Source organism: Scylla paramamosain, chromosome 27, assembly GCF_035594125.1.
Source record: "Scylla paramamosain isolate STU-SP2022 chromosome 27, ASM3559412v1, whole genome shotgun sequence".
Classification (NCBI taxonomy): domain Eukaryota; kingdom Metazoa; phylum Arthropoda; class Malacostraca; order Decapoda; family Portunidae; genus Scylla; species Scylla paramamosain.
Window position 1 is genome coordinate 4,607,501 of NC_087177.1, and position 13,599 is coordinate 4,621,099.

Here is a 13,599-nt window from a genome sequence, read left to right on the forward strand (position 1 = left end):
ACCGCCGCTAGCATTTCCACCCAAATTGACGTCATCACTACTGCTGCCGCCACAACAACCAACACCGTCACGTCCACCACCACTGCCACTACCAGTGCCACCACCACCACCACTGGCTACCCTCTCCGCCGCAAAACACACTATTTCCCCGCGTCAAATTGCATCCCCCTTGACGTGTATTTGGTTTGGGTAACTGATGATGAGGGAGGGAGAGGGAGATGAGGAGGAGGAGGAAGGGAAAGGAAGAGGAGGAGGAGGAGGAAGGAAAGTGAGTACAAGGGAGCATATAGAGGCAGCGTTAGAGGGAAAGAGGAATGTAAGGGGTTGTTCCTTCCGGCTGATATGGGCTGTGATGAATAACCTGAGGCCTCGTGGGCGGCAGGGTGTTTGATCAGAGGCCGAGGAGGTACAGGCGCGGCCGGGACCTGAGGAGGGTGTGGAAAATAAGGCATAGAATTAATTTAGGTGAATAATGGAACTTCGACACCATAAACTAATGCCAATATGGATCTCAGTGGCAATCGAGACGCAAAATGTTATCTATCTTTTACACACTCTGGTAAGACACGTGTTGTCAGTTGACAGCAAATACTGCTGTTTTCTGGTATTATAACTGTACCGTGGAAGGTTCAAAATACTGCATAGTTTCCTCAAATTCCTTCTCAATATTTGTGACACTTGTGTGGGTCAAAGTGATGTTAAATTGTTGTATTATTCGTTTTTTTTTTTTTCATTTTTTTATGTAAGAGGAATTCTGGCCAGGACAACAAAAAATGAAAACAAAGCCCACTAAAAGTGCCAGTTTGTAAAGAGGACAGACAGAAAACGTAATCGAAAATCGAAAAAGTGTCTTGAAACCTTCAGTCATTGCCAGAAGCAGACAGAGATTTCCAGAGTTTACTAGTTAAAGGAGTGAAAAATTGAGAATACTGGTTAACTTTTGCTTTATGAAGGTAGACAGAATAGGGGTGAGATGAAAATCTTGTGCAGCTAGGGCGCGGGATGGGGGAAGGCATGCAGTTATCAACATCAGGAGAGCAGCTGGCGTGAAAGCAACGATAAGAGACTGAATAAAAAACAACCTTGAGGCGAAAACAGAGGGAGATTGAAGACATTCAGTTAGAGGAGAGGAACAGGCGAGACGGTATGCTTTTGGTTCCAACCTTTTTTTTTATGTAAGAGGGACATAAGGGCACTAGAATAAGTTACTGGCCAATGGAAGCGCAATGTGGCCTTCAAAGCACAAAGTCTGTACGCTCCCATTCAAATGTAAGTAAATCGACCCGCGCATTTTCCGTGCAGTTGGAAGGCACGAGTAAACCTCACCCGCGTGGAAACAGCGGTGGGAGAAAAAACTGCGCGGTTGTGTGTGAACGCCTTCATTTACTTGCATTGTAATTGCTCCACCGCGGTTTGAACAGCGCGAGTATTATCGTTATTATTATTATTATTATTATTATTATTATTATTATTATTATTATTATTATTATCATCATCATCATCATCATCATCATCATCATCGTTATTACTACTATTATTACTACTACTACTACTACTACTACTACTACTATTACTATTTTATTTTTTTTCTTTCCTTCTTTTTGTATTTGGTCTTATCTATAATTTATACATTTAGCAGTAACTTTATTTCTTCGTTATCTTCTATTTGAATCATTTTTATCTGTCGCCATGCCACACTTGATATTCATATCACGACTAAACAACGCCTCAAAATGCAAGTGTACATAGAGCATTTTCGACTTCAATTAACCTGTACTTTCACCTGTAGCAATATGCGCAGAAACTCTTGTTACACCCTGTATAATCCATCTTTTGCATACACATTCAGGACAGTTTATGTAGTGTAACACACACACACACACACACACACACACACACATCCCATCATGGTGCGAGCCATTAACAGTTAGTTCATCTTGCTAGATTAACCTTAAGTTTAGTGTTAAGCTTCCTCACAAACCCATTGTCTATTTTCAGTATAACTTCTGTCATATAAATAAACCGTTTATTATTATTATTATTATTATTATTATTATTGTTATTATTATTATTATTATTATTATTATTATTATTATTATTATTATTATTATTATTATTATTATTATTATTATTACTCACACACACTTATATGTGAATTTTTCTAATGGCAATAAAATGTTTTATCTTGGACCTGAATACATACCTTCATCATATGCATGAAGGATTTAGCGTCAAAGTGTAATAAATCTGGCCTTTTGTTATCATTCGCCGACGACACGGAGATTGGAGGTGTTTCTCAAGGACCTCACCTCATGCAAGATACCCTGAATGTTATCTGTAACTACAGTGAGGACTGCAGTTGACGATGAAACCAGACAAATGTGAATTTCTGCATTATGACGCGAACAGCCCTTCAGATGTCTACACGATTAATGGCAAGAGTGTATCCGCTACAGAAAAAAGTAAAAGATTTTGGCGTCTTCAGAACGCCCGACTGCAAACCAACTCTTCATATTAAGGAAAAGATGTGCCATACGAGCTTCAAACTGTATGGTATACATTCTACGAGTCTACACAAATAGAGAGAGAGAGAGAGAGAGAGAGAGAGAGAGAGAGAGAGAGAGAGAGAGAGAGAGAGAGAGAAGGGGGGGGGGCGATAAGAAGGGGGAGATAGAGAGGGGCATATGATAAATGTAGAAACAAGGAGGGAGTGGGGATGGGGAGGAAGAAGTGGGGTTGAGAAAAGAGGTGTGGCTTAATTTACACGTCACGGTCTTCTATAATCCCTTGAGTTGACATTTCTCTTTCTTTAGAAATACACTTCAAAAACTGCTTCATCTAGTTGGGAACCGGCTGTACTCGCTGAGTCTTGGTCGCATCAACCAGTACTCTCTGGACGACTTGTTCTCCCGTGAAGGTGAGATGAGTGGGAGGGAGGGAAGGGTGTTTGGATGAGAGGGATGGAGTGGGGTAAGATGAGTGGGAAGAAGGGAGGGTAAGAGAAGGTGAGGAAGGGAGTAGGGATGAGAGTGAGGCGGCAGGGAGGATGGATGGCGTCGGCAATCACATTACCTTCTAGGAAATGGAAAGCTTATCCAGCGTGAAGTATAAGGAGGCAAGGGGAGGGTGTGAGGGAGGGGATGAGGGAGGGTACACAGGCGTAGCTGCACGTATTCTCACCTCTTCTACCATCATTCTGCTACTACTACTACTACTACTACTACGGGTGTTCGGCGATTGTATATTCTGTCCTCAATCACTTAGAGGAACTCGATAAACTTTTAAGAATCTCATTTTAAAGGTTACATTTATAAAAGTACTCGATGTTTCACCTTTACCTCCACTTCATTGTGCCTACATCTTCATATTTACTACCATATCACCTTTTTTTCTTCTTCAATGGAGATAACAGTAACTTTTTAACTTTTCTTCATAGACTACATCTGTCTATCTGGGCATCCATCTTGTGGCTTTTCTTTGTAAATTTTCAGTGTTCACAGTCATTTTTTTTTCTCAACTATGTGTGTGTGTGTGTGTGTGTGTGTGTGTGTGTGTGTGTGTGTTCTCTCTTCTCCTTTTTCATCTTTATCATGATTTCTTTGAGAGGATAACTGGTGTGACAGCAAATACTCAACGCATATCATGTATCTCAGCCGAGCCTTCACACACTACAGTGCACTCACGACGGAAGGTTTAAAACGCACCTTAACGCTTTTCTTCCCATTCTGGTAAGGATATAATGAGAGTGACTGACAAATTCCTGAATATTTATTATACTGGAAGTAAAATTATTTACTGAAATAACGGTGTGTGTGTGTGTGTGTGTGTGTGTGTGTGTGTCGCATTTATCTTATTGGTGTTTTTAATCATTTTTTTTTATTGATATTCATATGACGCTTTTAATCTTCATTTCATATTTGGTCATTTTACATAACTTTTTTTTTTCTGTATCATATTAGATGGCGTACATTTCTACTTTATTTTTTTTTTCCTTTTGCATTAATTTCCGTGAAAGTGCTAGAATAAAAACATCGTTAAGTCATTCCTTTACTCTTTGGAATCCCCAATTCAGTGCAGTTACAATCAAATCCTCTACTCATTCCTATCATAAACAATGATAAACATAAAGCCACCAGACTTACACGTGGCAGTCCCTGTATGAAATATACCTACCTATTTCCACAAATCATCCCCATCTATAAACCCGTCTAATCTTCTCTTAAAGCTCCCTAATGTCTTAGCACTAACATCATGATTGCTGAGTCCGTTCCACTCATCTACCACTCAATTTGAGAACCAATTTCTTCCTATCTCTTTCCCTAAACCTAAATTTTTCTAGCTTGAACCTATTATTTCTTGTTCTATTCTGGTTGCTGATCCTAAGAATTTTGCTTACATCCCCCTTGTTATAACCCTTATACCACTTAAAGACTTCTATCAGGTCCCCTTTTAACCTACGTCTCTCTAAAGAATGTAAATTTAACAGCTTCAGTCTCGCATCGTAAGGAATACTACTCATCCCCTGTATCCTTTTAGTCATTCTCCTCTGTACTGATCCTAATATACCTATATCTTCCCTGTAATGTGGGGACCAGAACGGCACAGCGTAGTCTAGATGAGGTCTGACCAGCGCCAAATATAACTTTAATATTACTTCGGGCCTTCTACTTTTAACACTCCTAAAAATTAATCCTAATACCCTATTTGCCTATTTGTTATGATGGGTTCTTGCAGCTTCCTTTTATTTTCCTATATTCTTTTGTTCTTCCAACCCGTTTTCGGAGTGTGACTAGGCCGTGTTCCCCTTAAAAAGAGTTACTTTCTCATTTGAAGTGAAAGAAAACGTACAGATTGATGGGGAACTAAAGAGCAGCTACTTCGTCTTGGAGCCATGATATTATACTAAGTAGTGGATGACTCAAGACAATGAAGGTTTGTTTTAGACTTGGACTGTGTGTGTGTGTGTGTGTTGCAGAGAGAGAGAGAGAGAGAGAGAGAGAGAGAGAGAGAGAGAGAGAGAGAGAGAGAGAGTCCCTAAGCACCCTAAGCAACAATAGGGTCCTTGGAATGCTTGGAGTGCCTGGGTGTCTGGGTATTTGGGATGACAGCCTGCGCACCTTCCTGATCAATGTCCTCGTAGGGGGTGGGATCTGCCGAGGAATGAGAACATAATAGAGATTACTAGTGTGTGATGCGTGACGCTGCGAGGGAATTAATACCTTACCCATGCTCGTGTGTGTTGCCTGAGAAAAAAAAAATATTCACGTGCATTGTTTTATTAGTTTTATTTTGAAATGTCCTGGACAAGAAATATGTTTAGAAATATATCATTTTACGGAGGAGAGGTTCACTGTCAAGTTCGATTTGATATGTAACTGTCGTAGAGTGAAGCCAGGCTGGCAGAGAAAATAAAAAGATAAAGGTTTTATACATACTGGTCTTTCTTTGTCTGGAGTGAGAACGATTGACTTTTCTAGACACATGCCTCTCCACGTGTAACTGTACCCACGCTTGCCAGAAGAGAGTTGGGTCATACAGAATGTAGTCCTTTAAGTAATCAATAAGTATTAATAAATGAAATTGACAGAGCATTTGGGTTAAGGAATTAGCACTTCTCCCGTATGCGTCAGACGGATAGGCATACTTGTATTAAGTTATGTGTGTGTGTGTGTGTGTGTGTGTGTGTGTGTTAAGAAGATATATACATATACTAAACACTCACTAAAAATGCCTTGTAAACTTGAAGGCAGGGTGCTGCTTCCTCCGTGGTCAGTAGCGCGGTCCTGCACCACCCGGTACAGCAGGAAGGCGGACATGGGCCGCAGTGCCAAATTAAGCATCGCCATCACGAGCCCGAACTGTATGGAACCAGCTGCAGAAATAGAACCAAGCTGTTTACCGCACACAGAGGATTCGGAAGTCGTTGTACATGTACTTTCTTGGGGAACTATTAGGGTATTGCAGGGTACATAGTTACTTATTTTTCGAGGTGTGTGTGTGTGTGTGTGTGTGTGTGTGTGTGCATGCGTGTGTGTGTGGTTGCATGGGTGTGCGTGATGATACATAGAATTTACTTGCATTAATAAAAAGAAATGTTGCTTTGTCAGGATCTCTCGAACATCATGTGTGAAGGGGTAAAGAAAATAAAAAAAAAATGAATAAATAAATAAATTATAATAATAAATAAGAATAAATAAATAAATAAAAAGCAACAAATACAGATGAACATGCGCGGAGGCAAACAACCTACTCATGATCGTTGGCCAGAAGATTGAAAGATTTACTACGTCGAAAACGAAGGCGAAGCAGTCAGTACACATAGCCTGGCGAGGGAGGAACGGGTAAAAAAAATCATTCGTTAGTTTCGAGTGCAGTCGCGTGTTGCTCCTCTCTTCTCTACATGCAGTGTTTGTTAATGGTTGTTGGTATAGACATAAATACATTAACTGTCTGACTGATCGACTGAAGAGTGACTTCAATGAACGCACATGTGATATGTAGTTAGGTAACTTGTACAGAACTCCTGTGCAGACATGTTCAGACCTTCACATGACCGCTTACACACACACACACACACACACACACACACACACACACTCTCTCTCTCTCTCTCTCTCTCTCTCTCTCTCTCTCTCTCTCTCTCTCTCTCTCTCTCTCTCTCTCTCTCTCTCTCTCTCTCTCTCTCTCTCTCTCTCTCTCTTACCAAGAAGGGCGGCTCCTCATACTCGCGGTGGTGCAGACTCCAGATGACGGTGCCCAGGAAGAGGCCGTTGTAGAGGAGAAAGCTTTGGGTCAGACAGCCACACAAGTTGCTCCTGCCGTAATCGAGAGTCAGTGTTACGCGAGAGGTGGACAGAACAGGGGCGAGAGAAAGAAGAAAGTCTTGTGCAGCGTGACCGCGGGAGGAAGAATGGCAGTTAGCATGAAAACAGCGGTAGAAGATAGCAAGAGATGCAACATTGCGGCGATGAGAAAGAGGCTGAAGACAGTCAGTCAGAGGAGAGGAGTTGAAGAGACGAAAAGTTTTTTGATTCCACCCTGACTAAAAGAGCGGTGTGAGTGGAACACATGTGAAGCATACTCCATACATGGACGGATAAGGCCCCTGTATAGATTTAGCAGTTGGGGGGGGTGAGAAAAACTGGCAGAGATGCCTCAGAACACCTAACTTCATGGAAGCTGTTTTAGCTAGAGATGAGATGCGAGGTTTCCTGTTTAGATTATAAGGAAAGGACAGACCGAGGATGTTCATTGTAGAAGAGGGGGCCAGTTGAATGTCACTGAAGAAGAGGGGATAGTTGTCTGCAAGGCTGTGTCGAGTTGATAGATGAAGGAATTGGGTTTTTGAGGCACTGAACAATACCAAGTTTGCTCTGCCCCAATCAGAAATTTTAGAGAGATCAGAAGTCAGGCGTTCTGTGGCTTCCCTTTGTGAACTGTTTACTTCCTGTAAGGTTGGACGCCTATGAAAAGACGTGGAAAAGTGCAGGGTGTTATTATCAACGTAAGAATGGATAGGAAAAGAAGTTTGGTTTAGAAGATCGTTGATGAATAATAGGAAAAGAGTGGGTAATAGGACAGAACCCTGAGGAACACCACTGTTAATAAATTTAGAAGAACAGCGACCGTCTACCACAACAGGAATAGAACGGTCAGGTCAGAAAGGAAACTTGAGATGAAGTTGCAAAGAGAAGGATAGAACCCATAGGAGGGTAGTTTGGAAATCAAAGCGTTGTACCAGACTCTATCACAGGCTTTTGATATGTCTAGGGCAACAGCAAACGTTTCACCAAAATCTCTAAAAGACGATGACTAAGACTAAGTAACCCATACTGGCGATCAGAAAGAAGGTTCTGAAGTGATAGATGTTTAAAAAACTTCCTATCAAGGATAGATTAAAAAACTTAGATAGGCAGGAAATTAAAGCAATAGGACGGTAGTTTGCAGGATTAGAACGGTCACTCTTTTTAGGAACAGGCTGAATGTAGGCAGACTTCCAGCAAGAAGATAGACAGAAAGAGCTTGACTAGGCAAGGCACAGGCACGGAGGCACTTTTCGGAAAAATAATAGGAGGGACCCCATCAGGTCCATAAGTCTTTTGAGGGTTTAGGTCAGCGAGGGCATGGAAAACATCATTGCGAGGAATTTTAATAGGCAGCATGAATGATTCAGAGGCAGAGGGAGGAACAAGCCCTGAATCATTCATGCTGCCTATTAAAATTCCTCGCAATGATGTTTTCCATGCCCTCGCTGACCTAAACCCTCAAAAGACTTATGGACCTGATGGGGTCCCTCCTATTATTTTTCCGAAAAGTGCCTCCGTGCCTGTGCCTTGCCTAGTCAAGCTCTTTCTGTCTATCTTCTTGCTGGAAGTCTGCCTACATTCAGCCTGTTCCTAAAAAGAGTGACCGTTCTAATCCTGCAAACTACCGTCCTATTGCTTTAATTTCCTGCCTATCTAAGTTTTTTAATCTATCCTTGATAGGAAGTTTTTTAAACATCTATCACTTCAGAACCTTCTTTCTTTTGCAAAGGTTTGAGTGAAGAGTTCAGCTTTGGAGATAGATGTGATAGCAGTAGTGCCATCTGATTGAAATAAAGGAGGGAAATAAGAAGCAAAGGTATTAGAGATGTTTTTGGCTCGATGCCAGAAGTCACGTAGGGAGTTAGATCTTGAAAGATTTTAACACTTTCTATTAATGAAGGAGTTTTTGGCTAGTTGGAGAACAGACTTGGCATGGTTCCGGGCAGAAATATAAAGTACATGAGATTCTGGTGATGGAAGGCTCAAGTACCTTTTGTGGGCCACCTCTCAATCATGTATAGCACGAGAACAAGCTGTGTTAAACCAAGGTTTGGAAGGTTTAGGTCGAGAAAAAGAGTGAGGAATGTACGCCTCCATGCTAGACACTATCACCTCCGTTATGCGCTCGGCACACAAAGATGGATCTCTGACACGGAAGCAGTATTCATTCCAAGGAAAATCAGCAAAATATCTCCTCTGATCCTCCTAACTAGCAGAGGAAAAACGCCAGAGGCACCATAGCTTAGAGGGATCCTGAGGAGGGATTGGAGCGATAGGACAAGATACAGATAAGAAATTGTGATTGGAGGATCCAAACGGCAGATAGAGTGACAGCATAAGCAGGATTAGAGGTTAGGAAAAGGTCAAGAATGTTGGGCATATCTCCAAGACGATAAGGAATACGAGTAGGGTGTTGCACCAATTGCTCTAGATTGTGGACGAGAGTGAAGTTGAAGGCTAGTTCACCAGGATGGTCAGTGAAGGGAGAGGAAAGCCAAAGCTGGTGGTGAATATTGAAGCCTCTAAGAATGAAGATCTCCGCAAAAGGGAAGAGCGTCAGAATGTGCTCCACTTTGGAAGTTAAGTAGTCAAAAAATTTCTTATAGTCTGACTGGGAATATTTGAGGCTGCCACTGATGTGATGCGAGTCTGTGGAATCATCTGAACGACTGGTTTTATCACTGATGAGTTTAATTTAAGTCTTACCTATAATAGTATTTTTGTAGTAATTTGAACTACTCATTTTACTTTTAAAGTTTACATCATGTCACATTATTTACTGAAAAGGTTTGCCAATATAAAATAATGTCCATTAATAAGTCTGTGATCAATTATCTAAATAAGTAACTAATGCAGAGTCACAACTCTCACTGTAGCTATGCTTTTATTGCTTTTTCATATAGGTATCATGTACTGTTTCTTTTTTCCAACGGTAATACGGAGCAAATTAATTATAGATCCCAGTTTTGCGGCATTACTGATACTGGACGCATGGCAACACCTTAATGCAGAGAATGCCGTGCCATTACTAAGTGGCATGTGCAGATACTTGGTGAGAATTTGGTTTGCAAAGGAGTGTTAGTGACTGTTCTAAGGGATTTGCGGTATGCGAGAACAAATTGAGGATGGAGTTACTAAACAACCAATTCTCTGGCGAGCCTTGTCTTGTAAAAAAGAAAGAAAAAAAAGACTTAGTGTTTATTCAGAAAGTCGCAGGAGTGATTATTCCTTGCCCACTGTGCGTGAATGAAAAATATTTACTTAAGAAACAATCTTTGCTACATAAATCCATAGGACTCGCTTGTTGCTGCGAATCAGAGAGCAGTCCACTAAATGTAATACCATCGGTTAAAAATAGCGTTAAACCATCTGCCGCGTTAGGAAGCATAAAAGTAGTGTGCCATTAGTAGTAAAAAGTTGTAAAATGCTAGCGGTGGTGCCGTGTCTCTAATTCACGTTACGTAATTATAATACATAATGAAATTATTATTAAGAAATTATTATTGAAATTTTATTTTTAATACTCCCTACATAAATTGTTTATTTCTTTCTTTAACGTCATAGCACACCTAATCAACACAATTAAGTTTGACATACTTTAAATATTCGATCAATAAGTTTTTTTTATTCATATATGCATATTCAAGAATAGTCTTGTATTAATGTATTAATCCTGTGTGATTCTACACGATTCCAAAGATCAGTATGATAGAAGTCGCCTTCTAAAGAACTTTGTTAGTTAATTCAATTTATTTTAATACTAAAAAACATAAGCTGGAGTATCTTTTCACAGTGCTAGATGCATCACAACGCCAAACACTTCAACTTTATGAGAGAATCAACCGAGACCCGCATTGTGATCACAGTCCAGTATTATCACATAACGACTTGAGACGGAAGGAGGACAAACATTGATAAAGATTCAATATTAAGTATATCAGTAAATATTTTACTTCCACAACACTTAAAAACTAAATCGTTTGGTGCCACACACCCCGCTGCGGCTTAAGTGTAGTTGGGAGTCGGGTTGGTTACTCACAACATTGTCAGTACGAGGTGTACGAAGAAGGTGCCCTGTTGGAAGAGAAGAGCAACATGTAAGGCTGAAGTCTATCCTTTCATACATAAAAAAAAATAATAATAATAGATAAATAAATAAATAAATAAATAATAATAATAATAATAATAATAATAATAATAATAATAATAATAATAATAATAATAATAAACTATAAGAATAGTGAAATTGTAAATCTAAAGCACATTAAAGAAAAATTTGAACATTGAACGTAGGTTTGCTAGGTGTGTGTGTGTGTGTGTGTGTGTGTGTGTGTGTGTGTGTGTGAAATCAAGTGTAAAACGTATTTACATAATAAATCAAATACTACATAATATTAATCACTGAAATTCACACCAGAAGACGACACTAATCTGTATTTATGACGAGCAAGCACGTATAATGCCTTTCTGTTCATGCATCTCAATCACGTCAGCCTCTCTCTCTCTCTCTCTCTCTCTCTCTCTCTCTCTCTCTCTCTCTCTCTCTCTCTCTCTCTCTCTCTCTCTCTCACTGTCCCCTTGTGGCCGTCAGTGTTGTAATGAGTGAGAGTGACAAGCAAGTATGGATAATGCATTTGTTCTCAATCTGATCTTGGTGACTGCCTTCATTCGCCACACAACACACCATGTAAACACAGTGCCGTCATTATTGTTACCGATATTTTCTTAGGCACAGTTTACTTCTGTATTGTGTTATCATGACGAGCAAGCACAAATAATGCCTTTGTTCTCTTGCATCTGTCACGTCAGCCATTTTCGCTTTCTCGCTTTGCCCTTGTGACCGTCAGTGTTCTTTTCTCTCCACTGACAGAAACACCCATCCAGCAGCATCTTGTGTGAAGTGCGTGCATTATACGTACGTGTGTGAACATTGCACGTTCATGTACTATCATCACAACTGTAAGTACTGTGAACTTTGTGAGGAAAGATGAGGTTTAGTAGAGAAGAGGTTGATTGATTAATTGATTGATATATTTATTGGTCTTGATATATACAGACAGACTACTATATAGACATTCTAATATGTAATGACCATAGTTCATGGAGCACAAGCTCTTTATGGACTAATGAATATTTTACACTAAGGTGGAAGACGAGTGTCTTATTCAGCTTTCATGAAAAAAAAAAAATAGATCTAAGACCGCAAATGTTACAAAAGTTAATGAAGAAAAAGTTGAGGGGTGGTGTCAGGACACTTAGGGTCGATACTAGAAGAGCAGTTCGACCTGTGGATATTTGTGGTCCCCTCCCTAGATGGGGACTCCGAGGCTGGTGTAGGAGTCGCCATGATAATTTTGAATTTTGAGTGAAGGATGTGTGTGTAATTAGGTGCTTGTAGTTTTGTGTGAAGGAAGAGAGATGTCTTTAGAAAGCTGGCTGTGACTGTCCCCTTGTATTGTGAGACACAAAGAGAAACGTTCAGTGAGGTCACAGCTGGGTTTAATGACAAGTTCACAGCACCCCTGATCCAGTGCTTTAGACCTCACTGGGAGTAATTATTGTTTCGGCAGGTGCCTGCTGCCTTCTCCTAGAAGGATAGAAGAACCTTTCTTCATTCTTCCGCTTCTTGTGCATAGGAAAAGCCAGCCAGTGGGCCAGCAACTGTTAACTCTCATGTGTGCCATGAATATTAAAAGATTCAAGCTCGTGACACCTGATTGGTGAGAAAATTCGTGTTTCTGTTGCAGTTTTATGATCATAACTGCTTTTATTTTCAAGTTCTTTATTTTAGTTACATGATGGATAGCAGCACTAATAGCAAACGACAGAAGATCGAAATAATCAGTGAAACAAACAATAACTTGTGTCAGACTTGAACGATCAATTGAATCTTGGGCTATGGGTACGGAGAACGCACGATGCTGTTTTTCCTGCATGATTTATAATACCACAGCGAGCACTGTGACCACTACTATCACAGCTTTATATGAACCACCATCACCAACACTGCCGCCTGCACCGCACTAACCATCACCACCACCAACACATTGACTTTCACCACCACGAACTCACGAAGAGAATGTCGAGTCGGTCCTGCCTTGTGAGCGAGGCAGAGCAGGCCCTGTGCAAGAACAAGAGGCCTCGCTTCGCCATTTCCATGTTACCAGTGGAGGAAAAGCAAGGGCGGCAGACACACCGGAGCAGAGGTCTTACATGGAGCGAGGAGCACAGCAACCTGATGTGTCACACACACACACACACACACACAAGGAGGTTCACATGATGCCTTTTAAGCCTCAGTGTATACGTCTCCTCACGCCTCCGATTTTCCTCCCTCCCATTACCTCGTGTACTACTTTCTTCACTACATGTAATTTTCGTTTTATGTTATGCGTGTCATCAACTTAATCGTCGAGTAAATATTAATCTCTCTCTTTTTATGGTCTCGAGACAAAACTGCTTTTATGTCCACTATTGCGCGTATTCTCAAGAGAAGCTTCTGGTTCCCCTATGTCCGTGCATATTGGAGTGAATGTAAATTTAGCATAAGAGCTCCTGTTTTTTTAATAGAATTACGAGTTCAACAAATCTGTCAAAAGTTGTTTCTTCTGTCGGCGTTCCCTTCATCCCCACTCACTCACAAAACTAGATATTTTTACTTGACAGTTTTAAGTATTGAATGTAAGCTGCCCTCGGTTGCTTTTTTTTTTTATCATTTTTATTTTGCTGATCACTACAGATAATTACCAGACATTTCGGAGGTCTTTTTTGTCTTTTTTCAGAAAAATCTTCA

The 13,599-nt window shown here is 40.5% G+C and overlaps 2 protein-coding genes across 14 annotated transcripts in view; one reads left to right on the plus strand and one right to left on the minus strand.

Moving 5' to 3' along the window:
- LOC135114062 (pyrethroid hydrolase Ces2a-like) overlaps window positions 1–13,599 on the plus strand; it is a 48,196-nt gene that overhangs the window by 27,896 nt on the left and 6,701 nt on the right. For 2 of the 13 annotated variants that reach the window (XM_064029724.1, XM_064029723.1), the window contains exons 2-3: window positions 11,677–11,765; window positions 12,377–12,526. The exons of 2 other annotated variants lie outside the window; for them this stretch is intronic. In XM_064029724.1, coding sequence (XP_063885794.1) covers window positions 12,480–12,526 — 47 coding nt within the window. In that variant the 5' untranslated portion in view covers window positions 11,677–11,765; window positions 12,377–12,479. Of the gene's footprint in view, window positions 1–2,813; window positions 2,918–3,627; window positions 3,729–11,484; window positions 11,766–12,376; window positions 12,527–13,599 lie in introns of those variants that run through there. 9 more of the 13 variants (XM_064029730.1, XM_064029729.1, XM_064029721.1 and 6 more) reach the window with 8 other exon arrangements.
- LOC135114063 (uncharacterized) lies at window positions 3,977–13,570 on the minus strand. Its single transcript, XM_064029735.1, has 6 exons — window positions 12,879–13,570; window positions 10,846–10,880; window positions 6,704–6,815; window positions 6,251–6,323; window positions 5,723–5,872; window positions 3,977–5,150 (listed from the first exon to the last, which is right to left on the minus strand). Exons 1-6 carry the CDS (start codon window positions 12,963–12,965, stop codon window positions 5,044–5,046), a joined length of 564 nt encoding a protein of 187 aa, XP_063885805.1. The 5' UTR covers window positions 12,966–13,570; the 3' UTR covers window positions 3,977–5,043.